This window comes from Crocodylus siamensis, chromosome 4 (genome assembly GCF_052110815.1).
Source record: "Crocodylus siamensis isolate JL-2025a chromosome 4, ASM5211081v1, whole genome shotgun sequence".
NCBI lineage: Eukaryota > Metazoa > Chordata > Crocodylia > Crocodylidae > Crocodylus > Crocodylus siamensis.
This window is the reverse complement of record NC_143398.1, coordinates 16,535,825-16,558,125: the sequence shown is the minus strand read 5'-3', so window position 1 is coordinate 16,558,125 and position 22,301 is coordinate 16,535,825. Positions and strand designations below refer to the sequence as shown.

General features: G+C 39.9%; 1 protein-coding gene across 12 annotated transcripts in view; it reads right to left on the bottom strand.

Moving 5' to 3' along the window:
* Positions 1-22,301, bottom strand: part of SEMA3A (semaphorin 3A) — a 468,302-nt gene that overhangs the window by 141,119 nt on the left and 304,882 nt on the right. For all 12 annotated transcript variants that reach the window (XM_090041876.1, XM_090041883.1, XM_090041875.1 and 9 more), the window contains 2 exons: positions 21,106-21,263; positions 17,974-18,036 (listed from right to left, as the gene is read on the bottom strand). In XM_090041876.1, coding sequence (XP_089898002.1) covers positions 17,974-18,036; positions 21,106-21,263 — 221 coding nt within the window. The remainder of the gene's footprint in view (positions 1-17,973; positions 18,037-21,105; positions 21,264-22,301) is intronic.

Sequence of the window (22,301 nt, the reverse complement as noted above, 5' to 3'; positions counted from 1 at the left end):
TGGTCCAGGGCACTATGGTTCCTCTTCAAAGCAAATAGTGGAAAGGACAATGTAGCAGCCCTGCTTTTAAAGTGAGCAGCACACTGTTTTATGTATGTATGAGAAAGCGGGAAGGGTGTGGGGGGAACAACCACAGATTTTAAATCTTTTGTGACTACTTAGTATGTTCCATTTTACGACATTTAAGCAGGAGAGTATTGATATCACTACATCTGATGGAGAACGCAGGGATTTCCACACTAAATCAGTCTTGTGACCCATCTAAAATTAGTGTTCTGTCTTTGACAAGGAGCAGTAACAGATGGGCATTTCTTTCTAGTCTTTATCAGGTTAGACAGTTTGTGTCCTGAAGCAGAAGAAAGCAAAAGTGATGGCATATGCCATCAAATGATTAAGACCCAGGTCCCCAGAAATGGACTTTAGGCTCCCAAAATGGGATTTAGTCCAAAACTGCAATCCCTAAAACTTCCATTCACATATTGCCTAACCTTGAAAACATGGTCATTTCAGTTTTTGGCATGAAAGGTCCTCAAGGGCTGACTGTTCTGCTTAGGAGCATGTGTACAAGTGCCTAAGTCCTGAGCAGCTCCATGCCTATCCATGAACACAGCCTAGCACTCAGGACGACTTGCCCAAGTGAGACCTATAATGGCTAGACTAACAAGCCAGGCTCTTCTTTCCTCTCTGTCAGGCTCAGTGAATCTTAAATCCTTCTCTGTGCAGTGGAACAGCTTCAACAAGACTGGAAAAAAAAAAACCCTATGATGTGGTGGCTAAGTTTGGGAGGTGGCAGATGTGATTTTGAACCCTCTCGGGAAAAGAGTGGATCAAAACTAGGTATGTCACAGCCTGGGCAAACACTTTAACCGCAGAGATACTGTGAAAAATGGAGCACCACCTCCTCCCATGTTTTAAACGACAAAGTGCTCCTCTGTTCAGTTTTTTGTAGAAAAAGGCTTAGGTACTTAGCACCTGAAGAGGGCTCATGCCATGAACTCCAAGTAGAAGGAGGTACTACTACAGTAATGCTGAGCAAGACACTTAAAGCTCTAGATATCAATACTTCCCTACCGGCTAGCTTTGGCTCCCCGATAAGCATACTATTTTTTATGGACCCTGTTCTGAGACATCCAACTCAGGGCTGTAGACGTTATGCCTCGGGTCCAGGTGACTAGAAGTCAGGTGGTGTAATGGTCAGAGTTGAGGTGCCTAAGAACTTTTTTGGAACTGGGTCTCAAAAAGTATTTTGGGCCTCAGACCTGTGGTCAGATCACATCTTTCCTTTAATGTTCCCCATCGTTGAAATAAGTGGAAGTTAAAGAGCTATAAAACGTGGCTCAGATCCTCCGCTGGGATATATTTTCAGTGCATCACTCAGTCAAAATAGCTGCAGCAATTCATGCCAGCTCCAGAATAAGATCAGGGCAGATATTTCCCTCTTCTCCTCTGCATTGTAGCCAAACACTGCCAAATTGTCTCGTTAGTGTAAATTGATAAGATATTTAATTGAGAAATGCCATAAGGATCTGATCCAAAGTTAATTAGCTTCTATAATTCATATATAAATGAAAGCCCACATGCATATACAGAAATGGACAGAAGGAGTAAAACAGAAAAAAAAAAGATTAAGTGTTAATTAAGTTTTTCATCACAGTGCCTCCACCTGAAGACCAATATCTCTCTCTGTCACTAAGAAAACATTTACATTTATTTTTAAGAGGTTTTCAATATTTGTGCATCAAATTGATAGAGGGGATTACACAGAGAGAGATTAGCTTGAAAATATAAATGACAAAGAAAATGTCTGCAAGCAAAAGCATAGGAGCCAAATGCAAAATGGTTCGAAAACAAACAACTACTGATATGTAACACTGATTAGGCTGTGTTATGCAGACTTTTCCCGGACAGTTATAAAAATAAAGTCCATCCATCTGTCAAAACATCTGCTCTATGTATGAAAATTAAAACAGAATTTAGGTATTTTTCACTAGTTTCCAGTAATTATCTCTCCTACAGAAGCTTGGAACTTACATGGTTAGATCTGAATTATTGTCAGAACAATGCTTTTTTACGGCATCTTTTAAATGGAAAAGCTAAAGGGTAAGTCCCTAATGACTCTGCATGATATCTACTTTTCTCCTTATTCTAAACAACAGTCCCTTCATTTTATTAGGCAGTAAAATATTCATAACTGGTTCCCAGGCATAACAGTGAATGTAATATTAGTTATATGCAGGTACAGGAACCCATGAGTCTGCATAACCATCTGGTACAACATACCCTGCTTCCATTAACTTCAATAGACTTATTTTGATTTGCAGGATTTAGCTTATCAATAGCAACTTATATGGATTCAGCTGTCTCACATAAGCAAGTGCTTAAGGTATCAGAAGGATATACAAGATAGACAGGCCCAGGCATTTAAAGTTATAATCTAACAGCTGGAAAAACAAATGTGTCATCTTTCAAACCAAACTGAGGGACCATCTTCCATATAACATCCTATGCATAAGGTTAATGAATGTGTTTACTTTTTTTCCTTCCATCTAATTAACTGAGTTTAGAGTGGCAAGGTCAAGCATATCCACAGAGAAGTAATCCTTGGCATGACTTCTGCCATTCAAATTATCTCGCTCTTGAAAGATGTTTGCTAGCCATCACATAGTTGTGTCATTTCTTTATGTTATCAATATGTGATTGCTAGCTATGATTGGGTCAATCTTAACGGGCTCAGTATCTTTTTATTTTCAGTATGCAACAGCATTCATTAATAGAAAAAGCAGTTGCTTAAATATGAGTGAAATAAAAGGGTATTGTTTACTGGTGACACATTCACAACCAGTTCTGCCTCCAGTTTAACCTGTGCTGGTGCTTCCTGGAGGAAACAGCATCTGAACCAGGCTAAGTAACTATACTCATCACAATGCTTCCATGCACTGTAATCCACTCACTACACTTTAATAGTACTTCACATGTGCAATTTTTTATAGCAAGGTCATCAAAGATATGGCCCATGAAGCCTTATCATCTCCTCCCAGTGCTACCCACGGGTCTTAAATGGACCCAAAGGCAGCATGCTGGGTATGCTGGATGGCCCTGCACACCATCCAGATGAGGTACCTGCTTCAGCTGCTCAGGGGCCAGAAGAGTTTGACATCCCTAGTTTATAGGATTTGCATTCTCATTCTTTGCTGGATGCAATGAGATTGCTAAAGAATTATTACTGGTGTTCTGTACATTAGGATGGCATCTAGGAAAGATCAGAATCCAGTTTATTAAGTACCGGACAGGCGTGTATTATAGATGACAGCTCCTCCTACACTGTAAAGTTGTCTTTGATTGTGTCACTTGGCCAGATTGCCATTCAGTTATTCTCTTAAATGCTGAAGGGCTTGAAGGGTGTGAAGGGCTTGGTATTGAATTAATTTAACTTTTAATATTCATACAGAAGCCAACACGAGCGCAACAGCCGTTCAGGGGCATGAGTGCATTGTTAAAGGATCCTTGTGCTGACCCGAGAATGGTGCAGAATGCCATGAGGGGGAAGGCCAGCCTCCCACACAAGTACCCTAGAGGCAGCTCTGGAGCAGTGGGCACTCTCTGCAGTACTTTGCATCGATTAATTTAGAACTGGAATTTTATTCCTACCTTGTTGTATCCCATGCTTGACCTCTGCAACCAGTTAAGATCTTGGTCCTGTGAATGAACAGGTAGGCCTGCAGTTTTGGGTGGCTTAGTCCTACCCTGTCCAGGATTATTCAGCATGCACCATGACTATTAGGGTTAAATTAACACCATGCACCCACCCACTGGGCTTGTGAACTCCAGTCTGATTAAGCAGCCCCTCTTCAGCCTGGAGAAGTGAAGGTTTGGTGGCAACTTGGTGGCAGCCTTTAAGTACATAAGGGGTACTAGCACCGTGACTGAAAGAGACCTGGGAGTCATGATTGATCACAAGATGAACATGAGCCACCAGTGCAATGCCATAGCTCGCAAAGCAAATAAAAGTCTGTATTGCATCTACCGATGCATCTCAAGCAAGACCCAAGAAGTCATCCTCCCACTTTACTTGGCCTTGGTGAGGCCGCAGCTGGACTCTTGCATCCAGTTATGGGATCCACAGTTTAGAAAGGATTTCAAGAAGCTTGAAAGAGTCCAGAGGAGAGCCACGCACATGATTAGAGGTCAAGAGACTCTATGAGGAGAGGCTGAGAGCCTATAAGTACATAAGGGATGTGTATTAGGAACTGGGTAAATGTCTGTTCACAAGGGAATCCCAAAGGAAGACAAGGTCCAATGATCACAAAATCCCGGAACTGTTTTAGGCTGCACATAAGGAAAAACTTCTTTACTGTCTGAGTCACCAGGGCCTGGAACAGACTCCCCCCCACAGAAGTGATACCGGCACCTACTCTTGACACTTAATAAACACTTGGATGCCTATCGTGCTGGAATCCTTTGACCCCAGCTGATTTCTTGGCTCTTGGGCAAAGGGCTGGACCCAATTATCTTGTGAGGTCCCTTCTAGCCCTAATGTCTATAAATCTATGACATGTAAGTAAAGTGGATTTCACCAAATAAGGAGTATTGTCACCAATGCATTATAGAGATCGGAAATGAAATAGCTAGTTCTTGTTAAAAATGTGTGTCTTTATTCAGCAGTCTTAGTTTTAGCTCTACTTTTGAGAAGTTTTCTTCGGATCAGTAATTTGAAAGAGCAGGTGGAATCCAGAACATAATCAATGACTCCTTTGTATCATACTGATAAGAATAACTTGAAACCTTCAGACTCTGTGTGAAAAGATGTTACTCTTGGGCATGTCAAACATGACAGACAACAGAGAAGCAGCACTGATAACCATAAAATTAGGTTTCTCGCCACAGTTGAGAGAAGTCCTGAGAATTTTCAGATTAAAGTTTCTGATGATGTATAGCAGCTGATAAGGCATTTTAGTAGCCTAACACATCCCATTTTAGACTCAGTTACCTTCTTAAGTGTTCAGTGACCAGAGGGCCTATAATTTATCTACCTGATTTCTTGACATGACAAGATCAGGATATTTTAAATACATAATATAGGCATGTTCAAGAATGCTTCCTTTGTTAAGTTTATTTATCTGTTATTCATAGCTGAACAAAGATTAAAAAAGGAGAATGAAAACCAATATATGAAACAAATGATAAAGATCAGCTATAAGAAACACTACATTTAACCTATCTCTGTCAAACCTCAGAGGTAGGAGGCATGTTACCCAATGGTTTTATAATTAAGACCCTAGTTCAACATCCTGAGGGGTGCTTGACTCCAGCCTTGGATCACAGAGGGCAAGGCACAAGGACTGTATTTATTTATACTGGCACTAGACATTGGGTGAGCCCAATCAACGTTCCTTCCTGTGTTCAGAGACAAATTGGACTTGATCACTTACGGTAAAACACCTTAATTAACAATAGCCCATGATGTGGAAATGTAAAGCATTGTAGAACTATCTCATCCAGTTCTTTTTTTCCTTTCTTTGAATTCTATTAACATTTAAGTCATAAAACACAACCATGTTTCAAGTGCTACATACCATATCTTTGCTCAACAGATGCAGTTAATAATTGTTTTGGATTGACGGACAACTATAGAGAATGCCAAGATAGACCCCTGATACCAAATACCTGTTTTAATGACTCTCATATTTTTTACATCTGTTTAATGCATGGTCTACAAAACAAACCAAAGCTTTGCACGGCTGGATTCCAGCAACCAGTATGCATGACCTGACAACCGCAGTTGAGGTATAGTTCTTTTGAAGGATGTTAGCATACCTCTGAATTCTTGGAATTATTATTATCATCAGCAAGAGCACGGAATTTCTACAACATTTTAAGAATCAGTTGACTCAAGGACACAAATAGTATTTTAACAAAAATTTGAGCAAGTGTAAAACAGAGAAAGCCTTTTTAGTAGTCTATAAGTTCCCTTTTTAATTAGCTTTTACATAAAGTCTAGATAACTACGTAGAATTAAAATGTACCCTCATTTTGGGGTTTCAGTTTATTAGCAAATAAATGTATATTATATAAATCACCTGAAGGGCACACTGGGCACTCTCTCTATACCTGGGAGTTGGAGTAGATGGCCCTTAAGGTTCCCTCCAACCCTACACTTCCAGGATTCCTGAAGTATGAGCCTGAGCCTTGTTCTGGATTTGTGGTAAAGTCTGCTCCTTGTTAGCACAGATTTTTAAAGCGTACTTGGGCATCTGGGTTGGGGAATTAAGGGCACCAGGTTGTGAACACTCACTCTGCTCCCAGTAGGCTCTCATGGACATTTGACCACACTGTAGATCTAGAGCGTGTCCCCCACCTCCCTTATATTTGTGTGTAATAGCAAACCATCTGCCTCCCTGAGTCAACAGATCACTCCCTACATTTCCTAGTAGGATCAACACCTGCTAACAGGGTGGGGAGTTTCAGACAAATGGGCTGTCAGCCTGTTACAAGCACATAAAACATTTAGATTCCATATCAGTCAATCAGTCTTCTACTCTGCATGATGCACATCCTGTAGTGATTTCCAGTCACAGTCCCCTAAGGTAAATATACCTAAACTTCTACGATAAAGTGAAAGTAATTGTGTGTGAAGTGCTGAAAGGAAGCAGCAGAATGCTGGACCTATAGGATGCAGTTGCTTAGCAATATGTACACATGTACACAACATACTCTGCACCCTTGATATGAAGTTACATGCTCTGTAATGTGGGAGCATTGATTTTTGGGTGTGGACAGAAAGTTATTTTAAACCTTTTGAAAGAAGTGGCGATAAAAAAAACCACTTTTCAATGACAGAAGCCCAAAATTCTGGCTCAATTAAATATTGGCAACAAAGAGTACTTGTAGAAGCAGAAGTCGCCAAGTTATTTTCCAGCAAGATTCATGACACCTAAAGCTTTGGAAGAGGTTAATCAGGAAGGGATTGTTTAAGTGAGAAAGGAAGTAATGTAGACAATTTGTTCCAAGAGAGACCAAGCTGTTCTGCCAAAAGAAAAAGTGAGATGAAGTATCTTTTTACTGTCTTTAGTTTTGTGGCGCCACCATATTTAGAAATCAAAGCTTCCTCTAATCTCCAAAACCCTTTTATTTCTTTAAATTATCTTATGCTGGTTTTAAATTCAGAGGTGAAAAACTAGTAAGAAAAAATAGAGTTTTAACTTCAGGAAAAAATCTACACCAACTTGTAAGTAATTGTAAATGCCAAAGTGCAAGTACTGTTGTCTCTACTTTGAGGAGCAGCAGTGGCAGAGGCTGGACCAGCTGTGCGAGCTGAGCTGACAGAGACAGCAACAGTGCCTGCTGTTTTTGTTCACCTTCTAAGTGGCTGCCCTATATGTATTGAGAGAAATTCAGAAGGCAAATCACTTGGCTCATGTGACCATCAGGACTAGAGAAAGATGATCGGGGTGGAATAATGCAAGAGGAAATTTTACGACAATGCCTCAAGTATATAGGAAAGAGACAAATGTGTTAATGGAAATGAGCGTGCTTGAAGCTGAAAGGTTAAAGCTACCCTTCCTTCAATTAAACATAATGTGTCTACTCAAACAAGGAGAACATGGTGCAGAAAAAAAAAATACTGTATTTACCCAAATCTAAATTGACCTTAAATTAAAGGCAATCCCCCAATAAATAAATTCTATATATGCAAAAAATATAAATTTGTTATAATTTTTCAGATAAAAAAATCTAATTATCAGGAGGTCTTCTATTTGTTCCCCTCCCACTGCTACAGGGAGGGTGAAGCGGGTGGGAGGGGGCAGACACTGCACAGGGCAAACAGAGTTGGGGCAGGTGACTGATGTGGGTCTGACTCTAGCTCCAACCCAGACTTAGGGCCAGAGTCAGAGCTGCAGCAGCTGCCTGCCCCCTACCCTTCTACTTTGTATGTGAACCTAAGACAAGGGGCTTCCCCCACTCGCCGTGCTTATCGGAGGGAAACCCTAATTTTAGATTCAAGTAAATATGATACATTGATGAGAAAGTACTTTTCAACAGTGCTCTACTATGGAAATTGTGTTTGCTAACAGGACTTCTGCAAGACTGCAAGGGCTAAAAATGTCCATCACTTTTACTAGTTATGTGGTCAATAGGCTTCTTGGGAGGAAAGGGCTGCAGAAGGTACTGTTACCCTGGTCATCTTGGGACATCATAAAATATAGCAAGGAAACTACCTAGAGTAGTTTGAAGACACTGATAACTGATTGCACAGTAGTAAATAAAAAGAACCATCAATCTTTGTCATGGTGAAACTAGGACTTCTGGGAAACTTCTATCAATAAAAATGTGGAAATGATCATTTCAGGAAACATTTCTTGCCCCCTCTCACAACCTTTTTTTTTCCTCCTCCACCTCACTGTCTTTAAACATTTCTCTAAATTTCTAAAAATAAAAATGCAATTTCTATAAAGCTCCTAATTCAAAGCAGAACATTGTTTCTGAAAAAAAAAACTGCACTGCGTTTCATAAATATTAGGTTTCCTTCAGAAGCAAATCTCTGAAGTTAATCTTATAAATAGAAAAAATAATCCAGAGATAGGAAAATGTAGCTCTTATTCTTGATCTAGATCAAGCCATTCATCATAAGTTAAGGTTTAAATGATTTCCACAATACAAGAATGAGTAAAAAAAAAATACATATCATATTAGTTATTAACTGTTTTGTTTGGCGGGTTTTTTTGTAAGTTCAAGTCTATTTAATCATTTTCCTATATTTTGAATTACCAATCAAACTGTGTAATATCAAATAAGATACCGTATGTGAACTGCTGTCAGTAATTTTGATCTTCCTCTACACAAGTGCTCAAGGTATTACCCTGCAGTAATTGATTTGCCTTGGTCAGTTCATACATGGCAACATATGCACAATCCTATATGAAAGCAAGCTGCAGTATTGGCATCTAGGCTGACTGATTATGGGACATAAATGTGGCTTTATGCAACTGGATGCATTACTGACATCTATTCAGGAACTGTGACTCACTCAGCCAAACCTCCCTTGGGGAGGAAACGTATCAAAGTGATAGCTCTAAAATACTGAAAGGCTGTAGTGTATTTGTCCAGTTCCTCTCCACCAGGCCAGCTCACCTCTCTTGGCTGGTGTAGGAGTTAAAAAGAATCTGTACAAAGCAATTTAACACAGTGGCAATATTAAACCAGCACATAACTTGCTTGCACATCCTACCTGGATGTAGAAGATGCCTGGAGGGGGATATATAAAGAGAAGGAAAAAGCCTTGGATCCCTTCCTTCCTATTTCGGCACCACAAAGGGTCAGATGTAATCCAGTTTGATTAACTGTACTTGATATGTCAATCTGATTAATTTAGCAGCAAACTTTCTACTACTAATTAGTATTATACAATTAATTCTTAGTCTCCTTCTTCAGTTCTTCACTTATAATAATACATGCAAGAAATTACTTTTAGATGTGTCTTGTATGTTGTTCTATTCTCCTGAAGGGCATGACAGTAATAAGAGGAGCCGAAGAAAATACTCATTCATTGCCAATTTCATTTTCCAAACAACATCAGTTATAATATGGGGGTGAGGGCAGCTTAGCAGGTTGCACTCCACTGTATCCTATTTCAAATCCCAAGTCCAAGCCAGCAGACATTCATTTTCAGTAGGAGAAACGAATGACCTCTAATATTTGAACAGTGTCAAGATGAGTTTAGGAGGGACTTGAATTCTGTTGCCTTATCTCAGGGAGACAAAAACCCTAGAGGGCGAATATTTGGCATCAGGTTAGTATTATTTAAATTAAACTTAACAGGTCAAGCTGAGAACTAAATTAGATCCATGCAATCTTGTTACCATAAACGACTGAGTGTATCAACTAGTGCAAAGGTGCTTAAATGAAATATAAGGCACAGACACATGCGTGGCTGCAGAGTGCTTTTAAGGTGGCCAATAGTGAAACAAATAAACCCACATCAAATGAGGTATTAGCGAAGGCGGTACTCTTTAGAGTGCCTTAGCGAACTTGGGTTCCCTAGGGTTAATTAGTTGCACGATCAGGGCTGCCAGGAGGGGGGGAGGAGGGGGAGTAAGCTCCCAGCTGGGGTTTGCCAGGCCTGACCTGGAGCAGGGACAAGTGGATTGGAGCCCCTACCCAACCCCCCAGGCTCTCCTCCAACTTAGGTTGGACAACCCCCAAATGGCCACTTGCTCTTCCTTCCATCTCCCCCCTCTCCTCTCTCTTCCTGCTAACATGCCTAGAAGTGCAAGGAAGTGGGGTGGCCTGGGGGGCAGGGGTGCCTCCTTCGCTGCTGGCAGGCTCCTTGGACTTCTGCTGGCAGGTTCGATCCCCCCCACCCCTCCACAACTGCACTGATGAACACCTGTTGGGTCAGGGGGGTGCTGTAACTTAGGGGTTCTCAATCAGGGGTATGCATACCCCCAGGGGTACTTGAGAAGGCCCTAAGGGGTACAAACAGGTGGGCAGAGATGGAGCGCCACCACGCATAATCCTGTACCACCAGGCGCTGCTGCACAGGCACTGCCCACCTGGCCAGACATGGCAGGTGGGGGAAGCTTGCATATGGCAGCTGTCACTACTTGGCACCCAGCTGTGCATCATGCCATTGCCCCACTCCCCCCCCCCCCCCGCCTTGCTCAGCATCTGGCTGTGTGCCACTCCTCCCCACCCACCACACTCAGTGTCCAGCTACGCACTCCCCCTGCCTACGCCCCTTCCCCCTCGCCCCGCCAGCCAGGCGTACATGGGCACACTGCTCCATGTTTGGCCACCAGCAGGCACAAAAGAGGACCTGCCTGTCAGGAGGCTTTGAGCCTGGGAAGACCTTCCTACAAGCCCTTGTGTGGCGTTGGGATCACAGGGGAGAAGCCACTGCCTGCTGCACTGAGACCCCTGAAACCGGTGCGAGGGATGCCAGCAGCATGGACCCGCCCATGGCTCCTGCGCCAGGGACACAGAAGCAATCCTGCTCCCTGAGAAACCAAGCCGAAGGGCGGTGTACATAGGGTCCTCATAGTTACCCTGGAGTATACCAGTTACAGACTAAGGTTTTGATGGTTTATTAGTTGGTGTATCAATTTATTTATTTATTGGTTCCTTATTTAGCGTAGGTAATTTGTATGCTTTTCCCTGGTGTAAGGTGCATCTGGGAAGCATTAACCCTTAAGCCACCATTGCCACATTATGTTGTGTAACTGTCTGTTTTATTGTATCCATTATATGTTATCTTGTAAATAATAAGATTTTGTAACTATTTTTATAACAGTCTTCAAGGTTATTTCGATTGTCAGGAGAGGCTCTCCACTCAGGGACCCTACAGCAGCTACCCAGGGAGTTGAGCAGGGCCACCGGCTACCAGGTACCCCGGTACCCCACTATTCAGGTGAGGGCTCAGGTAGCATCACGCCCTGGGTTACACATGGAAACTGAACTCTCTTTAAGAAGTAGTATAACCATGTGAGGCACATCATTGGGATAATGTGGGGACACAGTGGGAGAATCCACATGAGATGTTTACTATGGAGCCAACTAATTAGCTCTGCAGTAAAGTCTCAGTATCTACACATGCAGCCCTGTTAGGCTGCAGTAAACTAATAAATCATGCCATAGGATAGTACTTGTTACACAAGTACTATCCTACTGTGGTGTTGTTTAGTGCACCCCAATACACGTGTACGGGCTGTCAGGGTCATGAAGGTGCTTCAGTACAGGGGTTGCCTGCAGGTTAGCCCCACATTGGAGCACCCTCATGCCCCAACCAGCCCCTCTGCAGCATGTTGAACCAAGTTGTAGCAGCCCTGGGCTAGCAAGCTGACCCCTCCAGGACCCCTGCCAGCTGGGACTGTTCTGACCTAGCTCAATGTGCTGTGGTCTCATGCACACATGTAAACACTGTGCCTGTGAGCAATAACTGCCAGAGTTCATTGCTTTGCATTAACTGCATGTACAGACCACACCCAAGGGTTATAAAAGTTAGTCTAGGTAACAGCATAATAATCTGGAGTCTCTGGTTAGACCATACTTAACAGAATTCAACCTGTAGGTGGTTTCTAGTTTTGTAATTTTGCATTGAAATTGTTTTTTAAAGGTACTATTGTTTAGGACCAGCTACTCTGAGGTCAGTGATGGACTTTCCAAGGAGGTCAAAGTGTTCTGTCACAGGCTTTTTTGTGTTATGTCCTTCAGTGGGTTAACTCCCTCCTTTATCCCCTTTGATCTATTCAGCTCATCTTCCCCTCTTCTTTCCTTTCCCTTTTCCTATCAGTTCTATTTAAATAACAGTATTCCTTTCTATTTAACATGCCCACTCTCTGCAAGTCATTCATAGCATCTGATGAAATACTCTGTAACCTATGAAAGCTCATCCCTCTCTGAATGAGTTAATCTAGAAGGTACTATGCTGCCCTGCCTTCTGCCTGACTTCAACTAATACAGCTAACTTCTCTCAACAAAATCAAAGTTTGAATTTTAGATGAATTCTACTTCCCAGTCAACTCCAATTAATGTAAACTGGTTTCCTGTCCCCAGTTACAAAATTACCTTGGGATTTTAGGGACTCAATATATCACCTGAGCTTCACTTTTGTGACTCATGATATCACGAGAACCCAAAATGGAATTATAGCTACATTCGTTCACAATTGCCTATTATTTAATCCATATGTAATGCAGAAATTGCCATGTGTTACTGTTGTGTCCCAGCTGACTGTAAACACTTTAAATCAAAACTTTGAGACTCAATAGCGGGGTATAAATACATGAGTTTTATTGATCATGTCTGCATGGGAAAAATTCTCTCCAGGCAATTTCTTCTTTGACTCTTCCCTAGTCTTCTGAAATATGAAGGGGCTGTTCTCAGGATATTAGTGTAACTACAGTAGACCAAATAAGAGCATGTACTTGTGGCTGGGGCTCAGAACAACAAGACAACTTCTCTTATGGTTTTACTAAGTCCTCAGAGTTGTTTATTTAGGTGGATGATAAACCATGATAGCACTATGACAATAATAAAGAAGTGAATGGAAACATTGCTTCTTTATAAGAAAATCTGGGAGGTAATTTTTTATCAAAAACTGAGTCCTGCGCTAAATAAAGCGTGAGTGCAGAGACTCAGGCAAAATATTGAATCTCACCATATTTCCATTTCAATTTATGTCAAATGGATTTAAACATACCTTTAAAAGTGTACCTATTTATAAAATAGATAATGTAACTTAGAGGTATTGCAGAGCTTAGCTAATTAACAATTCTTAAGTATTCTGAGAAACAAAATTGAGAGCTAATAAAAAGCAAGGAAAATTACTAGGTATTTAACAAAGGAACGTCATGATATTCAATATATTATAAGTATGGTGCCCTGAGCATAATCCCCTGTGAACTATATTCAGTTCTATAAGCCTGCTAGGCCTAGATTGGCATGACTGACAATGCAGTTGAAGGAATCCTTCAGACAGAGGAAAAACTACAGTAAATTACCTCTTATAATTATGAGAGGAAATCTCCCAGGTCACGTTTGAGGTTACTAGTGCGGCAATATAAGGGTCATACTTGTACTGCAGCTGCTGCACCGCACCTGGCCTATTAGTGAGTGCTCACATTTTCAGTACTGGTTCTCCCTTGAGATCAATAATTACAAATGCTAAAAATGAGATCTTCTCATAAAAGATACAGAACTTCATTTAGGAAAGTTCGAACAATCACAAAAGAAAAAGTTCTAATATCTTAGCAGTGGTACACGCTGAGAGCAGCATTAAATCAAATGAATTTTATACTGTGCTTTAAGTGCCCAGTTTCTCCCTCTGTCTCTCTAATGAGAGTCCGTTGAGTTATTTTTATGATCTTTATATTTTACATTTCCAAGGTACTGACAACAGCTATAACGAATAAATGAGGAAAGAATGCTCAGTTCCTTTAATGATCTGTAATCTTTAAGTAACGTTATTACAGCTAAAATTGTTCTATTACTTTCAGTTATACCATTAAGTACTTTTTTTTTCTTAATGTATTATTTAATGGCAAGAGCTGGCGTGGATATGCCCTCTGATTCAGGTAATCTTAGGTATTGAGAGAGGAAATTGGACACATTGTTAGATGAGCCTTTATATTTGTAGTTCACCAACTAAAATGATAACGTTAACCTGGAGAAATAATTAGCTATCCATTATTTCTATTTAACTCTAATTCATGAACCTTTTACAGATTTTTCACTTACATTTTAGAGATGGCTTGAAAGTGAAAATCAAGATTCACAGTTTAATTTTCCTCTGTAATGGTTTTAGTTTTCCTTTTGAGCAGAAGGCTGGAATGATTTTGTGAGATCTCTTCCAGCCCTACTTTTATAGGAACCTAATATAGGAGCCTGGTTTTCACCTACATTTGTTTCCTTAAAAAAATTCTGAGCACCCCCAATTTCTGTAATATTTTTACCCTTGTGGCTGCTTAGATTATGACATGTCCTGAATGCTGTATTTCCTACCATGCTTTCTTCTTTTCTTATTGGGTGCAGACAGAAGTGCAGCTGCAATGAAAGCTTGGACAGTGCCTCTTGTACAAAATATTTTTGTGGTAAAAAGCCAAAAAAATATACATTTCAAGCAAAATCTGTAAAAGGTGCATTGAATACAGGAAAGATGTCCTGTATGTGACATCCTCACATTTCTCAAAACTGGCATCCAATCTCTAAATTGTTAAAAATGTCTTGATCATCCAGTGTATGTCTGTAAATTTGTAAATAGACCATCGCCAGTACAAGCCATTGCAAATTCACCCCATTAATAAACAAATACCCAAAGACAGGTCCGGTAACCAATGCCTCTAAGCATCCTGTTTAATCACTCAAGGCTCATCACATTTAATTGCCAAGCTAGTCAGGGATTAACACAAGTCTTCCCACCTAGACAAATCCAAAAACAGGAGCCAGGCAGTTTAACAATTGTAATATGATGGTCACCCTTTTTCTCTCTGTTTTGTTCGGATGTTAATTGGCGACCATCAAGGAAAAATGCTTTTAAGCTGTACAATTAAAAGTATAGGAAGCAAGGCAGAACTGCCAGCAAGGTGTGTGCGGTCCAAGGAAGATCAAGAAGCCATCCTGCCAGCCACGAGTGAAGGACCTACACTGTGAGGCTGTCCAAGAACTGCTCCCTGCCTGCATTGGGTAAAGATCTCTTTGCAGCTAAGATAATACAAAGACTGTAATAGTTTACTTATTAAATATTAAGAAAGTCTTTTGTTTTTCTGTCATTTAGTTTTGTAGCTTGTTGGTAGTTATTAAAGCAATCCTTTCTGCTATTAATCAAACAAGTGTTGTGTCAATTCTCAGAGCACTAGGTTTAAAAACCCATTTTTAAGTGCAACATTGCTCCCATTCTGTATCTCAGAATGATTCCTGCAAAGCGCTCTGAGTTACAGCATTACCCCAGACCAAACAGACGTTCACTGTTGGTTCCAGGGGAGAGGGGAATCCAGCTGTGGGCTGGGAGCCTGCAGCCAGGTCCCCACAGGAATCGTGAAACATTCTGCCAGTGCTCACTGTTTTCAGAATGGGAGCGGGGAAGGGCAGGAGAGGGAGCTCATTCCTGGGCTCCCTAGCCAGTGCTGTAGGGTGAGGTTGTTGAATTGGATCTCCACCCTGCATCCTACACTTGTGTTTGGTTACAGCTCGTGACTGCTTTCTGTGGCCAGATCAAGTGAAAATTGTCACTTCTGTCTGCACCCATTTGTGTCCTTGGCCTCTCTCTCTCCAGGCTCATCTGGCCTCTCAACAGGGCCTAGGCACGCAGCCTCTCTCAGGGCTCTCCTTGCCCCTCAAACAGGCTTACAGACTCTCAGCCTCCTTCTTAGGGCTCTGGACCCCACTCTGGGTCCCCAGGAACCTTCTCCATCCCTGTAGTTCCTACCCAAACCTCCAGATGTCATTCACCTCACTGGCATTCAAGGGAAGCAGCCTTTCTGCTGGGTGATGTTCCTTTTCCATCTCCCAAGATATGCCAACCCTGCTCTCAGGGTCTTCCTTTTATCAGGCCTAGAAACACCTTCCAGCTCCTTGGGTCACCTTACTCTTCAATTAACTCTGACCTCTACCTGCTCAACAGATTGCCTGACCTCTTAAAAAGGCAGGTACACGAAGTGCACTGTCACACTGCACTATACAAAACATCATCTCTTTTCCCTTTTTGCTTTGTTAACACCAATGCTGGATAGCCACTAGTGCAAAACCAAGTCTCTATTAAAGCTAAGTACAGACAGTCAAAAAGCCCAAGGGTGAAATGATTCAATCTTTGCAGGTTCATCTAAGTTGCATACATTGAACCAATAAGCAAGTGAACAATCACTTTTGATTCCGCAAATGCAGCCACCTGCCTGCAGTGGCCCAGGCCAGAAGTCAGGAAATGCTAGAGCATGCCTCCTTGCTCAGCTAGAGCAGACAGTTTTGCCCAAAGATAGCCCACCCACCCTGCAAGGTGGGGCTTGTGGGACAGGTGTAAAGCATGCTGGGATATTGGGGGACTGTGAGTTAACTTGAATCTGGAGGGGATCTGGGAAAGTTCAAGAAACCCATTTAACCTGAATCAGTTAAATCTGATACTACATCAATCCAGGTTTATCTTAAACTGGTTTTGGCCATTTTGGAAGTGGTTTATGTGCACTGAACTTCTTATGTTACAGATCTGAACCACGTTCCAATCAATTATACCACTTTATTTTTAATTTCTGTCCCTAGCTTAGTAGGCCAGGTACAGTGCAGCAGCTGCAGTATAAGTTTGATTCTTATGTTGCCCAGATATTTAAATCTAATATTTTTTCTGTTACCTAGCAGGTTTGAGTTTCTAAGCCAAAGCTTAGATATTTTTCAGAGAAGTGTTTGAGACTACATGGGTGGATTGAGTAAGAGACATTTGTGTAATATAAAAATCAAAGGGCTGGTGTTAGTTAGAGTTCAGACCTAACTGGGTACCTGACAATCCAGAGTTTCCTTTCCAAATACACACATTGTCCTACACATCTCAGTCCTGACCTAAACTACTCCTGTTCTGAAATGGGTTTTTGATGTAGGTCAGTTCTCTCCAGGGACTAGATTAAGACCAGCAAACCTACTTTCAGTTATGACCTAAGACAGTACTGGAACACAAATCTCCAGAGACATGAGGCTGGGATCATGAATATTTTAGTGAATCATCTCTGAAATCCAGGCCAATAATATATACACATAGGGTCAAATTCCGCTTTCAGTTATATCCTTACAACCACCGTGATATCCCATTTGGCTCCACTGTTCCTGTATCCACTTGGGTCATTGCATGCATATATCTCCAATTTCCCTCTGTTCTTTTAAAGGAAGACAGGACAAAACTATTAATGTAGACTGACTAACACTGAAGGAATTATGGCTAGATCTCTCCCCCTCTCATTTTATATATATACACACACAGACACACGGAGATGCGGGAATGAGAGAGGTAAGGTACAGTATAGTACGAATAATATAGCCTTTTTTTCCTGAGGCACCACAACCGTTGCAGAAAATTAAAACCACTTTGGCCTCAATTCTACAAAGAACTCCATAGAGACAGAACGCTAGGGCTTTGTATGGAGACCCACTGATTTTAATAAGATGCCAAGCAGACACAAGGGTCTATAGAGAATGTTTTGTAGGATCACAACCTAAGTCAGTACAACATGATGTTACCAGTTCTTAATCTAGTGCTTTTGATGGTAAATAAATAATTTCCTTTTCCTTTGTATAATTTTCATACTATACATTTAAACTTCTTGTATATTCATACACAGAAATACTTGAACAACGAAGGCCTGTACAACCCAACACTTAAGTATGGCTAGAACAGTAATCCTGGGCAAAAAAGGCTTTAAAAATTAACACAGGGAAGGGTCATGAAATATTAAAATGTTTTTGAAAAGAATAAAACATACCAGTAGAAAGATTTGTACTTACGAGAATATCTTTTCCAGCCCACTTGCACTCGTCCCTTCGGGTATGAGATACCGGCCAAACAATCTAAACACACAGAATAAAAATCACTTTATGCCATTTCATGGTTCAGTAATCACAAATTGTATATCAAGTGCTGTTCAGTCCCTATAACCAGTGCCTACCTTTCCTATATTTTTTTTTCTTTCCTTTACCCAAGGCATTTAGAAAAATTAGAAATCATGCTAAAGAAAGTTATAAATACAGGTATATCTTGTATATATTGGCTGTTGAGTTTGAGAAATAGATTGGTAAAAGGTCTACATGGGTGCTACTACACTGATATTAATGAAACTAAAGCAACAGTTTAAAATTGAATGTAATTTAACAGCGACTCAGATCCCCAAATTTGGATCTACCCGACATCCTCGAACATGATAGATTACTTACAGTGTGCAATTAAATCTGGTTTCAAAGGTTTTGTAACAGAAACAAGGCTTGTGGCTATGCAATATATTAACTATTGCACTTTTGTTTACTCTTCTTCAATTAAATAGATAAAAACACTATACAAGGCTGATACTATCACACCACCCAGAACAAATATTGATGCTAAGTTGGATCAGTGTCTTCGTGAATATATATATGACTACTCTAATGATACAGACTAAGCCTGCTTTAGTTATAGTTCTAGCAAAAAATGTACCTCACCTCATAGAAAGAAAACCCAGAGACCCTCTTAGTCAATTATTCATGTCTGTTGAAAAGCTTTTAGGAATTACATATAGAATAAAACATGATCTTCACATAATGCCAAGCTATTCATTTGGGAGCCTCAGATAATGCAATATGAATGGCCATGAGAATGGATTATAACCTTGGCATTCAATGCAGTTTTTCTATAAAGTAGTGGGAAAAGCATTTGTAAATAGGATAAGTACAGATGATAAATGAGAATTAGGGGGCTATTGTTAATGATGTTTTGAGTTCAAGTTTGGCTCAATGTCTGAAGTTCAGAAATTTTTTATAACGTAATATATAGTTCAAGCAGAAAACCTCTTGAGTCTATAAAATAGGGCTAAAATTTTCATGAGAACAGTGGCTACTTTCTGCTTCTATTCCTGCTTTAAGAAGTGCAGAGATGTGTGAAAATTGAAACCTACTAGGTTGAATAAAAATATTCAAACTTTTCAGATCTTCCAATAGTTCATCTCAGGTTCAATTCAAATTTTGGAAATAAGCTCCTTAATTATATGAACCAATTATCCTTAACTATAAAATGCATGGACCACTTCTCTGTTTGCTAACTTTATTTAAAAATTAATTAAGTTGAACCACTGTAAAGACAGAGAGAATTTGGGGTTTTTTCCCCCCATGAGGTCTTGCTTTATTTGTATTTTTAGATAAAAATCTTCATTGATTTTCATCCAAATGCTTCAAAACTGATGGTGTAATAATGGTAACAAGTTAATGTGAATCAAAGATTCAGACCCCAAAACAGATAAACCCTTGGGAAGATTTTGATCTGGTTGTAAACGTCTTCAGTAATTTCTGTCTTTATAATGGGCTGATCCAAAAAACTTACAAATTTGTAGGAGTGTTCAAATGCCATTTTGAATCTTCAGCCCTAAGCCAAAAGAAACAATTATCTTCCTTCAATATACTAATGTTTATATTTCAGACAATGTTCTAAAAGTGTTTGAAGACTAAAGAATTTAAAGTACAATCCTCCAATCTTGGAGAAGAGTTTTCTATGGTGGAAACACCATCCTCTCGTTAATTATTCCAGATGTTTTGTGCATTAAAACTATGAATCCCTCAGAGGATACAAATAAATAGGCAGTTTCCTTTATAGCTGCTCTAAAGAGAACAGAAAAGAAAATACCCAGTTTTCCTTTTATCCTTTTCCTTAGAGAATACAAATGAATAGCCTGTCTTCCTTCAGAATAAAGAACACAAGGTATTTATTGCTATCATCTTAGGAAGCTAATAGTCAAATGGGCAAAAGGTCAGGCATAGCAAGAAAAAAAATCGACTGACAGTGAAGCAATATATCTTTCATAAAAGCTTAATCTCTAGATTCTAAAATGCACCATAAAAAGTTCTGAGATTTTAAATGCTTAAGTATATGAAAAGCAAACCTTAATATCTGTGTTTACCTTCTTGTTTGGCAAAGCTCATTAGAACAAATGAAAAGATAAAATGAATTACTAGACTCAAATAACAGCACAGTTGAAATGTACATCAGCTTCTAATTTAAGTCAACAACTTCTACTGAAAGTAATGCTTTCCATCATGTACAAAGAGCTTTTACCCATCTGTCACTCTTTTATTAGTATCTAATTTATTATGGTTTATGAGTAGCAGAAACACTGGTTTAAAGCACTCAGTGGTAGGGAAGAGAAATTACCACTCTAACTTGCAAACACTGAAGTGGCCTTACTGCAAAAAAAAAAGTGTTGGGTACCCTGACCTTTCTGTGAAAGCTGTCATAATAGTCACCTTTGTTTTATTTAGCGGTAAGCATGAAACTATGGACTGTTTAAGAAACAGCTAGCCTGACATGAAATGAAACCCATTTACTGGTGCTACTGCTACTGTGCTGCTTCTCAATATAAGACAGAAAAAATAATTATTTGTGTGAGTATGGCAGACATAGGCTAGCATAACAAATACACAGAAAGGAAAAATGGATAGCTATTAGCACCAAAACTTTTTTAGTTTTTAAACTTGAATTGCTTAAGCAGGTAAAACTGTTCTTTTTCTATGGTATATATCTGAACTTAAGAAATAACCTTTTACAATATTTTTATTATATTGAAAAAGGTTATATAATGTTGTTGTTAAAACAAACCACGGCTTTAACTAAAATAAAATTACCAGACCTTCCAATCAGGTTTGCTAAAATTAGAAACTAAATTCCTAGATCATAGTGCCACATACTATGGGTATCATGAGCTACATTTAGGAGATTAAGTCTCATAGAAGTGATTTAACAAGGTCTGATTATTCTTCTCCCTACAGACGTGTCCTGTAGCTGAATGAGGATGGCAAAACAATTCAAATGCATTTCACATGGTTTTCAAAATAAAATTGACACGTCTGCAAAACAAGAACTGTTCCGTATTTCTTTTAATTATAGATGACTGAAGGTACCTTTCGATATTCCTTGATGTTAACCAGGTTGAAAGAAAATATATGATCCTTGGCTCCAACATACAGTCTACTTCGTTCCTCATCCAAAAGGAAAGTGTGGTAACTGGAGCTATTGGACAGTCCATTGAAAGTGATTATATTATCGGATTCCAACATTTCTGCAAGACAAAGTTAAGTCTCTGTTAAGGCGATTAAGGTCAAGTAAAACAAAGATCCACAAGACTTTACAGGCCATTTTCCTGAACTTAAGCTTGTACGCAAATTTTGCTATTACACAAGGACACAAACCCTAATTACAATTGCTATTCAGCCCAGTTTAACAAAAAGTCAAAACAACATGTGACAGTCCATAGTTGATACTTGTGAAGTAGTGTATTTCACACTCTGTATTAACTAGAGGTAGGCTAAATTTGGTTCTCATGCATTCAGCTAGAGGATTCATCCATCAGAGGATTAATCTGACCAGTTATGATATACATGGTCAGCTCTTGTTATCTTTTTTATAGTATTTCTGTATATGCACAGGTATTTCACACAGGTCTCTAAAAGGCCGGAAAAAAGATAATCTTAACATACTGTTTAGGGAAAAGAAGCCATGGATTAAACAACATTCTTACCTGCGTTACTAACTTCTTTATAGATTACTGAAACGCACAGAATTTTAAAGCAGCTAATTAAAATGTACTATTCATTGCCTGTTCCTTTACATGGACTATAGAGAATTATTTTCAGTCATCACGACAATACAAAGTCGATCACTTTCACTTTTGTTTATAGTCACTTTCATTTTCCATTCCCCACGTACATCCACAGCACTGCAACGTCTAACCAGAAGAAAGTCCACAGAACTATGTCAGCTATGCACAGATAGAAACAAAATGGGTTACATCCTCCTTAGTGCTGTGCACATATTATCACGAGTCCAGTGTTACAGAGAATATGTGGACAACATTCCAGTCTTGTGGTTAAAACCTCAGATCTAGAAGACAGTGAAGCACACATATAACCTTAAGTGCATGAGCAGCTCCACTGAAGCCAACGGGATTACTCAAATGCTGGATCAGGGCCCAAGGGGACAGCTGAGCAAGGGAATGGAGAGAATGCTGACTTGCACACCATACGGGATGTGTTGGCTGGAGGGCATAGCCAGACCTCCAGGCAGTGAATGTGTGCAGAGCTATCTTCAGCACATGCCA